At 47.8% G+C, this 11,372-nt stretch overlaps 1 protein-coding gene across 1 annotated transcript; it reads right to left on the minus strand.

Annotated features, from left to right (window-relative positions):
- Nucleotides 1–8,574: 8,574 nt before the first annotated feature.
- Nucleotides 8,575–10,951, minus strand: SOX17 (SRY-box transcription factor 17). The gene is made up of 2 exons (XM_066372466.1): nucleotides 10,464–10,951; nucleotides 8,575–9,853 (listed from the first exon to the last, which is right to left on the minus strand). The coding sequence occupies exons 1-2, from the start codon at nucleotides 10,768–10,770 to the stop codon at nucleotides 8,940–8,942; spliced, it is 1,221 nt and encodes a 406-aa protein (XP_066228563.1). The 5' UTR covers nucleotides 10,771–10,951; the 3' UTR covers nucleotides 8,575–8,939.
- Nucleotides 10,952–11,372: the final 421 nt, after the last annotated feature.

The raw sequence follows: 11,372 nt of genomic DNA on the forward strand, positions 1-11,372 counted from the left end.
TTAACAACTGGTCTTGAAACATTTCACTGGTTTGAAACATTTTCATTTCCCGCCCCCAAGACGATTCTGCACCTGCCAGTGAATTGTTTCCCCAGAGATGAAACTCCCCATTAGCGAGTTCTCAGAGGTAGAGCACTACTAACCTGCCAACTCGGATTTTCCCCGAGTCGGGCGTCTCCCCTGCAGAAGCCCCCTCCTCCCACATTCCCTTGGGTTTTCGGCGCCTCCGCCACCGGGTGCCTAGTCTCTCCCGGCAATGCGCGCAGCTCCGCGTCCTGCAGGGCCGAGCCCCTACACCAGCCGCCAGCGTTCCACCTCAGTGACCCCTTGAGACTCCGAAAGCGAGGCCCTTGGCCCCGCCCGCAGCACCAGCCGGCGCCCCGCTACTCGCCGCCGCCTGGCCCTTCACCTTCACTTTCCCAAGGGGACTGAGCGACTCAGCCCAGGCGCGGGCTGGGGCCTGGCCCGGCCAACACCGCGGGCAGCGCGCTCAAGGTCTGGCTCCGATCGACCTGGCGTACCTCCCATCCGGAGCTGCAGCCCTGCCCCCGCGCCCCACAACCTCCAGCGGGACACGCCACCTCCCCTGACTCAGGGAGTGGGGGTGGGGAGCGAGGGAGGGAGACGCCACGCGGGCCCCTGAGTCTCTCCCGCCAGAATCCGCCACTGCCGTCTGGCCAGTCCCAGCCTACCGCGTCGACCACGTCCCCGCCGGCCCAATGGCACGGCAGGCGCCCCTGGGCCGCGGGGCCTGCCCAGCACCGACGCGGCGCGCAGAGAACCGCTGCTCCGCCGCGCGGCTCCACTTGCGCCGCGGAGAACTCAGGCGCCGAGCATCGCGACGCGCTGCCACTCGATCACTAACGCCCAGACCATGATTATAAGATTTAATCCGCGCCGCCCCCAGCCCCCAGCAGAAAATTCTCCAAAACCCAAGTCCCCTCCGTGTCACGGAAAGTCAGTTCTGGATGCCACATTGGACTTCCGAAGTCTCTGAGCGGCAGGCAGGCTCCCGAACCAGTTCCAAAGGGAAGCCCGGCTCTGCACGATGTCGCGGTCTTTTCGTGCTGGTTACCTGGCGCATGGAATTTTTTTTTTTTTTTCCTTTTTAAGATCTTTCACCTTTTAAGTTCAAGTTATTGCAATGCATTTTTTTTACTGTTCCTCTGAATTAATGGCAGCTGGAGTGCGGCTTCCTGGCGAGGGGAACAAGGCGCCCTCGGCTCTCAATGCTTCTTTGCTCAAAGATGCCCGTTAAGGAAGGCAAGCGCCCCAGACGGAGAGGTGGCGGTGAGTGGAAACCGACCACTGACTTAGGCTTTGTCCGTCATATGATTTTATTTTTCTTTGTTTAAAGCTTTAGGGATATTATTTCTTTTTTCCTAGTGGGTGTAAAATGTGACTGAATTGAAAATTCCAACCTCGGTAATAAGCAGTCCCAATTGTCTGGGATTGATTGAAATGCTGTGAAAAATACCTTTCCAGATAACACGTGCATCAGTATTCTCTCTGCCAGAAAAAGAAAAATGTATCAAAAAATATCTACATTCGCACAAGAGAGGAGTGTTCCCTGGGAAGGATGGGAGCACCAATAGCCTCACCTTCTCCCAGGGGAGTAAAGACTTCCCGCATTTGCAATGAATAAAGAAAGGGTGTGTAACCAGAGTACTTTAAAAGGCAATGATGATCTATGGAAGAAATTGAAATAAAGATTTAACTGCGTTCAGTAGATAGTGAGCACAGTAAATGCTTAGTTACTATAGCAAGAAGTCAGTGTTGAAAACTGATAAACATAGAATTAGCTGCTCAGGCATATTAATTAACCAACAGAAGAAGAAAGTTGTTAATGTAAGTAACACCCAGCAGAACTTTAAAAAATAAAATACGAAAGGGTTGACTGACACGGGTAACTGAGCTGAAAGGGATGAGGATTGAATCTTCTCACAACTCTTCATTTATATTAATAAAAGCCCATCGGTAATGTTGTTTTCTTTGTAAGTATGTGCATCATTAAATTTTTAATTATTTTAAATGAATAAATAAAAACTATACACTTTTTACTACCTACAATCTCTTTAGTGAAGCTACAAACTTGAATTTTTATTTTCTTATTTCTCCGACAATCTCATTAAGCCCTTTTCAGTTTAATATTCTTGGTATGTGTGTGTACACCTGCAATACCTACCTACTATTGTTGTCAGATGTCCAAACAGACATTAAAATAAGCATAACCCACAACATAGGGAACAACTATAAAATTATTCCTTCATTTCATAGTTGTCTTAGAATTTTTTTCTCTTCATCCCATCTACCATTGCCCTAGAGAATGACTTCTGAGGACTGAATGATTCACAACCTGCATATTGAGTGTCAAAGTTACTTGAAACTACTGGAAGCTAGAAATAATTTAAGTTGCTGTCCTCCCCCATTTCAATTTGCTTTTTCTCCTTCAAGAATTCCAACTCTGTTTACTACTTTTTTAAAAAGTAAATGACATGGAAATATGATTCAAGACTTGAGAAAGTATGATTGGTGGGAATACAGTCTAACTGAAAAGAGAATGTTAGCAGGCTTGAAAACTCAGTGTGTCCCAATTGACTGGCCTTGTATGAAGACCTTGAGATCCTCATATAAAAATATATTTCAGGTTTTCTTTTAAGATTTTATTTATTCATTTTTAGAAAAGGGAGAGGATGAGAGGGTGGAAGGGGCAGTAAACATTAACTCCCATATGTGGCTTGACCAGGCAACCCCAGGGCTTTGAACCAGTGACATCAGCTCTCTGGGTTGACACTTTATCCACTGAGCCACCACAGGTCAGGCAAAAGGTATTTCATATGAAATGGATTTTATATATAGTTCTTTAAGTTACTTTAAGTTAATAATTATTTCTTGTCTCATTTTATAATGAAAGAGGCTGAACTATTGGAAGCCTAGAGTAAAACAGATGATCTGTGATTCCTGCTAATATGGACAATCTTACAAGTCTATATCAATTCACTAATCAAAGAACAGGAGAAGCTGTCCTTTCTTTCCCAATGAAATAATCAAATTAAACCCCGCAAGTTTGCTAGAATACACAAGATATGTAAAGAAGCGGAAAGAGAGGAGAGCATTTTCTGTGGTAATGAAGCAATCTCTTCATCAGTCTCATTTAATCTCCAACCATTCAGAGAGTCAGGACTTTTATCACTATTACTATGCTTTACAGATGAATAGACTGTTTAGAAAAAGATGAGCGATTTCTTTTCCAAACTTACCAAGCTAAATTGCTGAGTCAGATGAACTTCTGACTCAAAATGCAGAGACTTTCCTTCTTTTGGAACAATACCACTGTGACATTCTCTACTCTTTGCTCCAATTCTTTTGCTAAGTGTGATGTTCTGACACATTCCAGAGACAGGAGAAATAGTGACTGGAGACTATGTCAAATAGAAATGAGGTAAAGCAGTAACTCCTGATTTCTTCAATTCCTTTAGGAACAGCTGATAAGAAACTGAGGTACCAACAACCAAGCAAGTTACTCAAGTCAATTTTCTGTGCACTTTTACCAGGTGCCAAGTCAGGCAACAAATACTGAAAATGGATCCTCCTTGCACCAGCTTTCTCCCACCAGAAGAATCAGGCCAGCCTGAAAACTGCTCACCCGATTGCAAGCTTGCCACAATTCTTTTCCCTGCCTAGCAACAGATCAGTTAAATGGGAGGGCACTTATTCCCAAAAGAGTGGGCACTGGCCATGATGGAATAAACTGGGTCAACAGCACATCTTCTGCCATTTATTTATGTTTATCAAAATCACAGTGTGCCTTCACAAATCATCTTTCTGAGCAATAGCAGTATTGAGAATATTTCTTATGAACTGGACTTTGTTAACGTATTTAAGACTTTAGCTCAAGTGGAAACACCATCATCAAAGCTAAAATGTCTTGAGCAAGAATAAGATTAAAAGCTATTTTTTTTCTTTTATCCAGCCAAATTGTCATTTGGACCTGTGCTGCTGAGAAACTTAACATTCAAGAACATTATCACAGCAACAACTTATTTAATACTTGCTGTATACTAGTGCTAAGACATTTTATATTACGCTGAGAAATATTATTTTACCATTTAAATACTATTTTATACCATGCTAAGAATTTTTAATATGCCATATTTTGAATAAAGCTGGGAGAATTGCCAGTGGTAAGGGTTGTGTGTGTGTGTGTGTGTCCAAGGAGGATGGTGCGAATACAATAGTTGGTTCACATAAAGTTGCCTAATAATTCAGAAGAAAACACACAGCAACTTTCTCACTAGAATAAAGATAGGGATAGGAGCAGGTGCTTCTGAAGAAAGCTTGATCTGCCTCCAGGCTCACCATGTGGAGGAACAGGAGCTTAACTTTCCTTGTCCTATTCCAGAGGGAAATGAGTAGAAACATAAATATCACTTTTATTCAGGTGGGTATTCTGGACTCAGTAGAAAGTACCTTGTAAGCTGGAAGAGTAAATTTATTCTGAAATAATGGGTGTAAAGCCTCTCTCCCTGTATAGAATTTTCAAAACAAATCAAAGAAGAAAGGGGGGAGAAAAGGAATATTGACCATCTACTATATGACAGACATAGTTCTGAAAATTAAAAATGAAACAAAATGGGACATTTAAAAACATTAGACAGAAATTACCTATTTTAGTTCATAGTACCCCATTCCATTTTCTCTGAATTCGCTTTGCTTGTATGTACTTTTCCTGATATCAGCACAAATTTAAATAGGAAGTTGATGTCTTTTGTAGTGTGATTCACATTAAAAGTACAGTACTATTCGGAGATAATAATAAATCAAAGATACAGTTTCATTGTGATATCGTCTCTTAGCAGCTTGTCTAAGTAACTTACAAGTTTATTTGTAATTTATCAGAACCACCAGGGTAGCTTTAACTGAGCTGTAGTCTGGTTTCTCAGTAGGAAGGAAAATTCCCTCTGAGTTACGGTTCCGGGTCCCTCCAAGGTGTGCAGACTCTATGCTGGTATCTGAGTCAGGATATCTCTGCCTATGAAAGGGCTGGATTCTTCTCCCCTACCACACTACCAAAGTATAGCTCAGAGGTAGAGATGGCAGGGGTGGGAAGCACTATATCTTTTATGTATCTGTTTTTAAAGTAAAACCATTAAAATGAGATAAACTTAATACTTTAAAAAATCACTAGCTGGTATCTGTGCTCACTTCATCTGAGTCTGCTTGAGGAAAGAGGGGTCTATGAGTCCCAGTTTTACATAATGTCCTTCACTTTAAAACTACATTGGTGTCTCTGACAGGCCCCAAAGCCCCTTTCCATCAGTGCCCACATTCTTATACTTAAAAATAAAAGAGGGTTATTTAAGAACAATTATTTCAATGATCTGTTGCTATATAACAAAACAGCCCAAAATTCAGTAGCTTACAACAACCATCTTTTTTCCCCCCTTTAATTTCTCCCACCTGTGAATTGCTTGAGCTCATCTGGGCACTTATTCTCTTCTGGCCTCTCTTGAGTTCCAGCCAGATGGTGGCAGGTGGGCAGGGAACAGGTGGGAGTCAGCTGTCAGGAAAATTGAGCCCTCTTTCAAGGATTCACAGGGCCTTCCCTCTGGAGTGCTCTGTCCACACAGTCTCCCCACGTTGATAAGTGGACCTTTTACATAATAAGCTCAGGACTCCCAGTAGTGCAAGAAATGGAATCTGCTAAGCCTTCCTAAGGGGTGGGCCTGGGCACAGCATCACTTCTACTGCATTCTATTGGGTTAGAGTAGCAAGTCCAACCCAGATTCAGTGTGGGAGGAGTTTATACAAGGATGGAAATACCCAAGGTATGGTTCACAGCCGAACCTCGTAGACTAGCTGCCACCACCACCACCACAACTGCACAAAGAAAAGACCACATATTCATGTTGGCAGGGCATCATGGGTTTCCTGAACACCTGGAGAGAGGGACATACTACTCCCCATGGTCCTTGATTCGATTCATATATCTCAAAAAGGGAGATATGGAAAACGTGAGCAAGTCCTTGAGCTATATCCCTTTATGTGTCTAAATATAGGAAAACTGCCGTTTGGATCCTTTGTAGCCATGCTTCCCAACAAGCCTTCATCATTAGGGCTTCTAAATCTGAAAGCTTCAGATTCCCACAACCCTTAGGTGAGTTACACAGAGTCATGAATTACCTAAAAGTCATGAAATACTGTGTATGTTCATGTGTACATGCTCTCAAGGAGAGGATTCCTAGCTTCCATCACATAAGGTGAATTCAAATAAGCAGGATATCAAAGTGCTTAAAACTTGGCAAGAGCTGCCCTAGATGTTTACCACCTGACATTTTCTACAGTATCTCAGAAACAAAGATGGCGAGAAAAGCAGTGTAACTCTTATTATATGTTTGTTTCCCAAGTAAAACAAAAGCAATCACATTAGCTGGTACCTGAGATCATTTCATCTGAGGCTGAAGAGAGAAGGAATGGATTGGATGTTTTTGTCCTCTCCCCAAAATAATTATTGGGAAGACTAATTGCCCTCCGTTGGGGTAAAACATTGAGGTGAAAATTTTTTGTCTATTTTCCCACCTGTACCTAGTGAGTACTTAAGAATATAACTTAGGACTTCTGATTCTTCCCCCTAAGCACTCTTTTCTCTTTTCCCTGTTTCTTTTATTTAGAGGTTACAACAGAGTCTCCTTGGGCCAACCAAGTATTCAATAAAATGCCCAGTATCTGAACTGGCCACTCAGCCTTGAACCTGAGCAAGTGAAGCCTCTTGGGAAATCTTGGGGAAGGAACACAGGCGTAAAGTAGAACCTGTCTGGAGTCAGAGAAAGAACGTGGAAAAAGGTAGAAAACTGGAGGGGAGCAGGAATAGACTTACCTTTTCTCTCTGAAACTTTGTCCCCCAAATTCTCAGCATCCAGGAACCATTTTCTAAAAACATACACCCTACCATCTCTCAAGAGAATCAAGCCAACTATTCCAGCTTAGTATCTCTCCTTAACATTATTTAAGCTATCCTCTTACTATTTCATTTTATCTATAAAAATGTACCATTATGGAAAATTAGTTTCTCACCACCAGAATGCAAGTTTTCCCCGCGTCCATGGATACACCCTTGCAGGAAGGAAAACAGTGAACAACTGTTAAGAAATCATAATGCTTATTTTCACCATATATCTGGCAGGTGAGGGCGCAGTGTCTCTTTTACTCACTTGTGAAATGGGATAATAGCACCTAAATGCACAGGATCGATCAAGCTCAAACTCAACACAAAATGACATTGGCAAAACACCTGGCATAGGAAACACTCGTTACAAGTCATGTTTTTGCCTGACCAGCTGGTGGCGCAGTGGATAGAGCATCAGACCAGGACACAGAGACCCAGGTTCAAAACCTTGAGGTCGCTGGCTTGAGCGTGGGCTCACCAGCTTGAGCACAAGGTAGCTGGCTTGAGTATGGGATCATAGACATGACCCCATGGTCACTAGCTTCAGCCCAAAAATCACTGCCTTGAAGCCCAAGGTTGCTGGCTTGAGCAAGGGGTCACTGGCTTTGCTGTAGCCCCCCCCCCCCATTAAGGCATAGATGAGAAAGCAATTAATGAACAACTAAGGGGCCGCAATGAAGAATTGATGCTTCTCATCTCTCCCTATCTGTTTCTATCTGTCCCTCTGTCTCTGTCACAAAAATAAATAAATAAATAATACAAGTAATCAGTTTCCATCTATGTCTCAATCTGCAAAATGTGATGGAAAGGGCACTCTAATTTGTGCTGCAGCACAAAATAGGTCTGACCCCCTACTTCACAACCCTGTGACTAATTTTCTCCCCTAAAATGGCAGGACAGTTATGCCCTAGGGCAGTAGCTTTACTTGGATTTGTAAAGCACACTACATACTAGTCATCCCTGAATCCCTCCAAAGTTTACTGCAGATGTCAAGAAATGCAATTGGCCACACATGCAGTTAGCCTATAATACCAAAATATTCTAATAACATTATAGATGGTAAGATTCCTTGAAAGTTAAAGTTAAAATGCACATACTATTCCTGCGACTTCTTCCAATTATTTTCAACCCAGTAACTTCCCAAGGTGTAGACATATGAACATTCAAAGCAGGTTTCATTGTTAAGAGGGAATATATATACTATTGCTGAAATACAGGTGACAATAAAAAGAAAAATCAAAAGCCTCTTTAAGCAGGTCCCAGGATTCAACAACTAAAAAACCAAATTGCTTGACCGTTCCCTTCTAGTAAAACTGATATAATTAAAATTGAAAGTATTGAAAGTGTTAAAAGTAACCATTACTCTTTAGAGACTACAATCACTTATAAAAGGCTCATTTGGTGAGGGTTCTTTTCCTAGCAAAAACAATTACATCAGATTTGGATATTCTAATACTCATTTTTAGGACTTCTCTTTGAAGTCAATTAGATCTATCATAAGAGAGTAAGAAATTTACAGTAACTATGTGTTAAACGTCACCATTAAAATATCTAATCCTACTGATACATAACATTGGTCTCAAAAATGGCGTTTGTGACAGAGGCACTAGCAAAGTGAAAGAAGTGGGATTCCAGATTTTATTTTTTTAGATTTAAAAACCACACCCGAGACAAAAGTTCTTTGATCAATCAATTTTCAGGGAACGGAGCAAGTTATTCTGGGACATTCAAAACTGGTAAACTTGAACTTGGAAATGGGGTTTTGACAATAGCACTGAGGGCAAACAAGTATCTGAGCAAATCTTAAAACACAATCCCACACACCCCCTCCGCAACTGTTCAAGTGGCCGACAAAATAAATTACCATAAATTATAAGCCAAGGCAACTTAAAAACAAAACGAAACAATAGGAGGCTAAGGATTTCCTTAGCTCCTCAAGGAAGTGTAGAACACTGTGCTTCTGGCCTGCAGGCTGGGCCGAATCAGAGACCCGTCAAACATCAGGATAGTTGCAGTAATATACCGCGGAGCTGGCGTCGGACACCACGGAAGAAATGGCCCCGTGGCTGTCAGGGAGATTCACACTCGAGTCGTGTCCCTGGTAAGGGAGACCCATCTCGGGCTTGCACACATAGTGCAGATACTGTTCGAATTCCGTGCGGTCCACCTCCCCGAGGAGCTCGGCGGGCTGGCTGGGGTCCGTGCCCTCCCGGCAGGACAGCGCCTCCGGCGGGGGTGACGGCTGCCCCGGGCCCTGCGGGTGCTGCTGCGGCTGCATCAGGAAGCCGCGCGCGCCCCCGGCCGCGGGCGAGCCCATCGCGCCGTAGTACATGTGCAGGGCGCTGGGGGGCGCCAGGAGGCCCGGCACGGAGGGGCCCGCGCTCTCCGGGCCCAGGCGGGAGTGCAGGGGGCCCGCGGGCGGCTCCGGGGGCCCCGCGTAGTCCGAGGCCTGCGCGTAGCTGTAGGGACCGGCCCCCGGGCAGTCCCCGGGCAGCGGCGCGGCGAAGAAGGCCGGATCCGGGTCCACGCCGTCCAGGGGCGACGTGTCGGGCGTGGGCAGCGGGTAGCCGTCGAGCGGGGGCGCGCCCAGGCCCTGGCAGTCGCGGTAGTGGCCGCCCAGGTGCGGGGGCAGCAGCGGCGGGCCTGCGGGGAAGCCCTGGTCGGGGAAGGGCAGGCCCAGGCCGTCCACAGCCACGCGACCGCCCTCCGGGCCCAGCGCGGCCGCCGGCGGCTCGGCCAGGCCGTGCAGGAAGCCCCCCTCCACCCGCTTCAGCCTCTTCACCTGCTTTCGCCGCCGCGGCCGGTACTTGTAGTTGGGGTGGTCTTGCATGTGCTGGACGCGCAGCCGCTCGGCCTCCTCGACGAAGGGCCGCTTCTCCGCCAGCGTCAGCGCCTTCCACGACTTGCCTGCGGGGCCACGGGGAGGTGGAGAGGGGCGCGCGTCTTACTGGATGAACTCCCGCGCCCAGGGCCCACCTCTCCCCCCCTCGACCTTGACTTGTACCACTAGAGGACATAAGGGGTCAACTTAAAAAAGTGAAAGTACGGAATTTCGGAGGCAAGGTGGAATCCGACCACTTGGATGAGACAAGATGTCTAGGGTCTTTTAAGGGCATCACGCCCAGCTTTAGCCTCCTAAAAGCAGCTTCTCTGCTCACCCACTCCCGGTCGTTCGAAGAACTGAAAAGGTGCCCGACCCAGGAGGAATGGGGAGCGAGCGCGACCCCCCCAGCTCGGCGCCCGGGTACCATCGCCACCTGCGAGACGCGGGGTAAGTCGCCTATCAGGGCCCTTACAGCCGCGCCCCCGGTCACCCAAGTTGTTTGGGCACCGATGAGCAAGGCTGAAAGTCTGTTTGGAGAGTCGGGAGAGCGGCGGGGGTACCGAGGAGGGCTCCACGGCAGGACGTGGCGGCGGCACACCCGTGGCCTCGGGCGCAATACCCGCGCACCCTTGTACAGCGTCAGGCCAGCGTCTCCGCGATTAGCACTCCCCTGGGTCGCGAGCTCGGACTCACCCAGCATCTTGCTCAGCTCGGCGTTGTGCAGGTCGGGGTTCTGCTGCGCCAGGCGCTTGCGCTCGTCCTTAGCCCACACCATGAAGGCGTTCATCGGCCGCCGAATGCGAGACTCGCCCTTGGCCCGGCCCGCGGCCCCCGCCGGCGTCCCGCCGCTCGCCGCCGACTCGCCCTTCACCTTCACGTCCCCGATTGGACTCAGCGACTCCGCCCAAGGGCAGGGGCCCAGCCCGGCCATCACCGCGGGCAGCGCGATCTGGGTTTGGCTCTGGTCGTCACTGGCGTACCCCGCATCCGGGCTGCTCATGGCGCTCCAGCCCTGCCCCGCGCCCCCCAACCCTCGGCCGGACACGCCGCCTCCCCCGACGGGGAGTGGGGGGTGATGAGCGAGGGCAGGAGATGCCAAGCAAGCGACTGAAGTATCTCCGGCCCGAATCCGCCACCGCGGTTCCCGATCAGTCCCAGCCCACTACGTAGCCAGCGCCCCCGCCGGCCCAATGACACTGCGGGCACCCCTGGACCGCGGGGCCTTTTCTGCACCGCTGTGGCCAATAGAGCTGAGGGGGCGGGCCGGGCCAGAGTCGTTAGGCCCACGCCCAGCCCGTCGTCCGAATCCCTAGTCTCGACTCACCCCACGCCCGCCCTTTCCCCTCCCTTGGCCCCGCACCCAAGGCTATACCTGCCCGCAGGAAAACTGGCTGGAGCCGGGCTCCGGAGCCACGTCCTCTCGGACTCGGCGAGGGGGGGTGGGGGTGGGGGGGAGCTCTTGTAAACCTTCTGGGGTGCTGGGTGGAAGTAATGGGTACAGTAGTTCGGTTCAATACAGAAAGCATCCACTCTTTATTACAGAAGCCAAGGGTGTTTCATTGGTGGGTGACCTAGCTTCTACCGTGGAACACCATGGATGTC

Source organism: Saccopteryx leptura, chromosome 3, assembly GCF_036850995.1.
Source record: "Saccopteryx leptura isolate mSacLep1 chromosome 3, mSacLep1_pri_phased_curated, whole genome shotgun sequence".
Taxonomy (NCBI): Eukaryota; Metazoa; Chordata; class Mammalia; order Chiroptera; family Emballonuridae; genus Saccopteryx; species Saccopteryx leptura.

Coding starts and splice junctions, on each gene's coding strand:
- SOX17 (XM_066372466.1), bottom strand. CDS start 10,770: ATGAGCAGCCCGGATGCGGGGTACGCCAGTGACGACCAGAGCCAAACC. Junction 9,854..10,463: donor CGAGCTGAGCAAGATGCTGG/GTGAGTCCGAGC, acceptor GTGGCCCCGCAG/GCAAGTCGTGGAAGGCGCTG.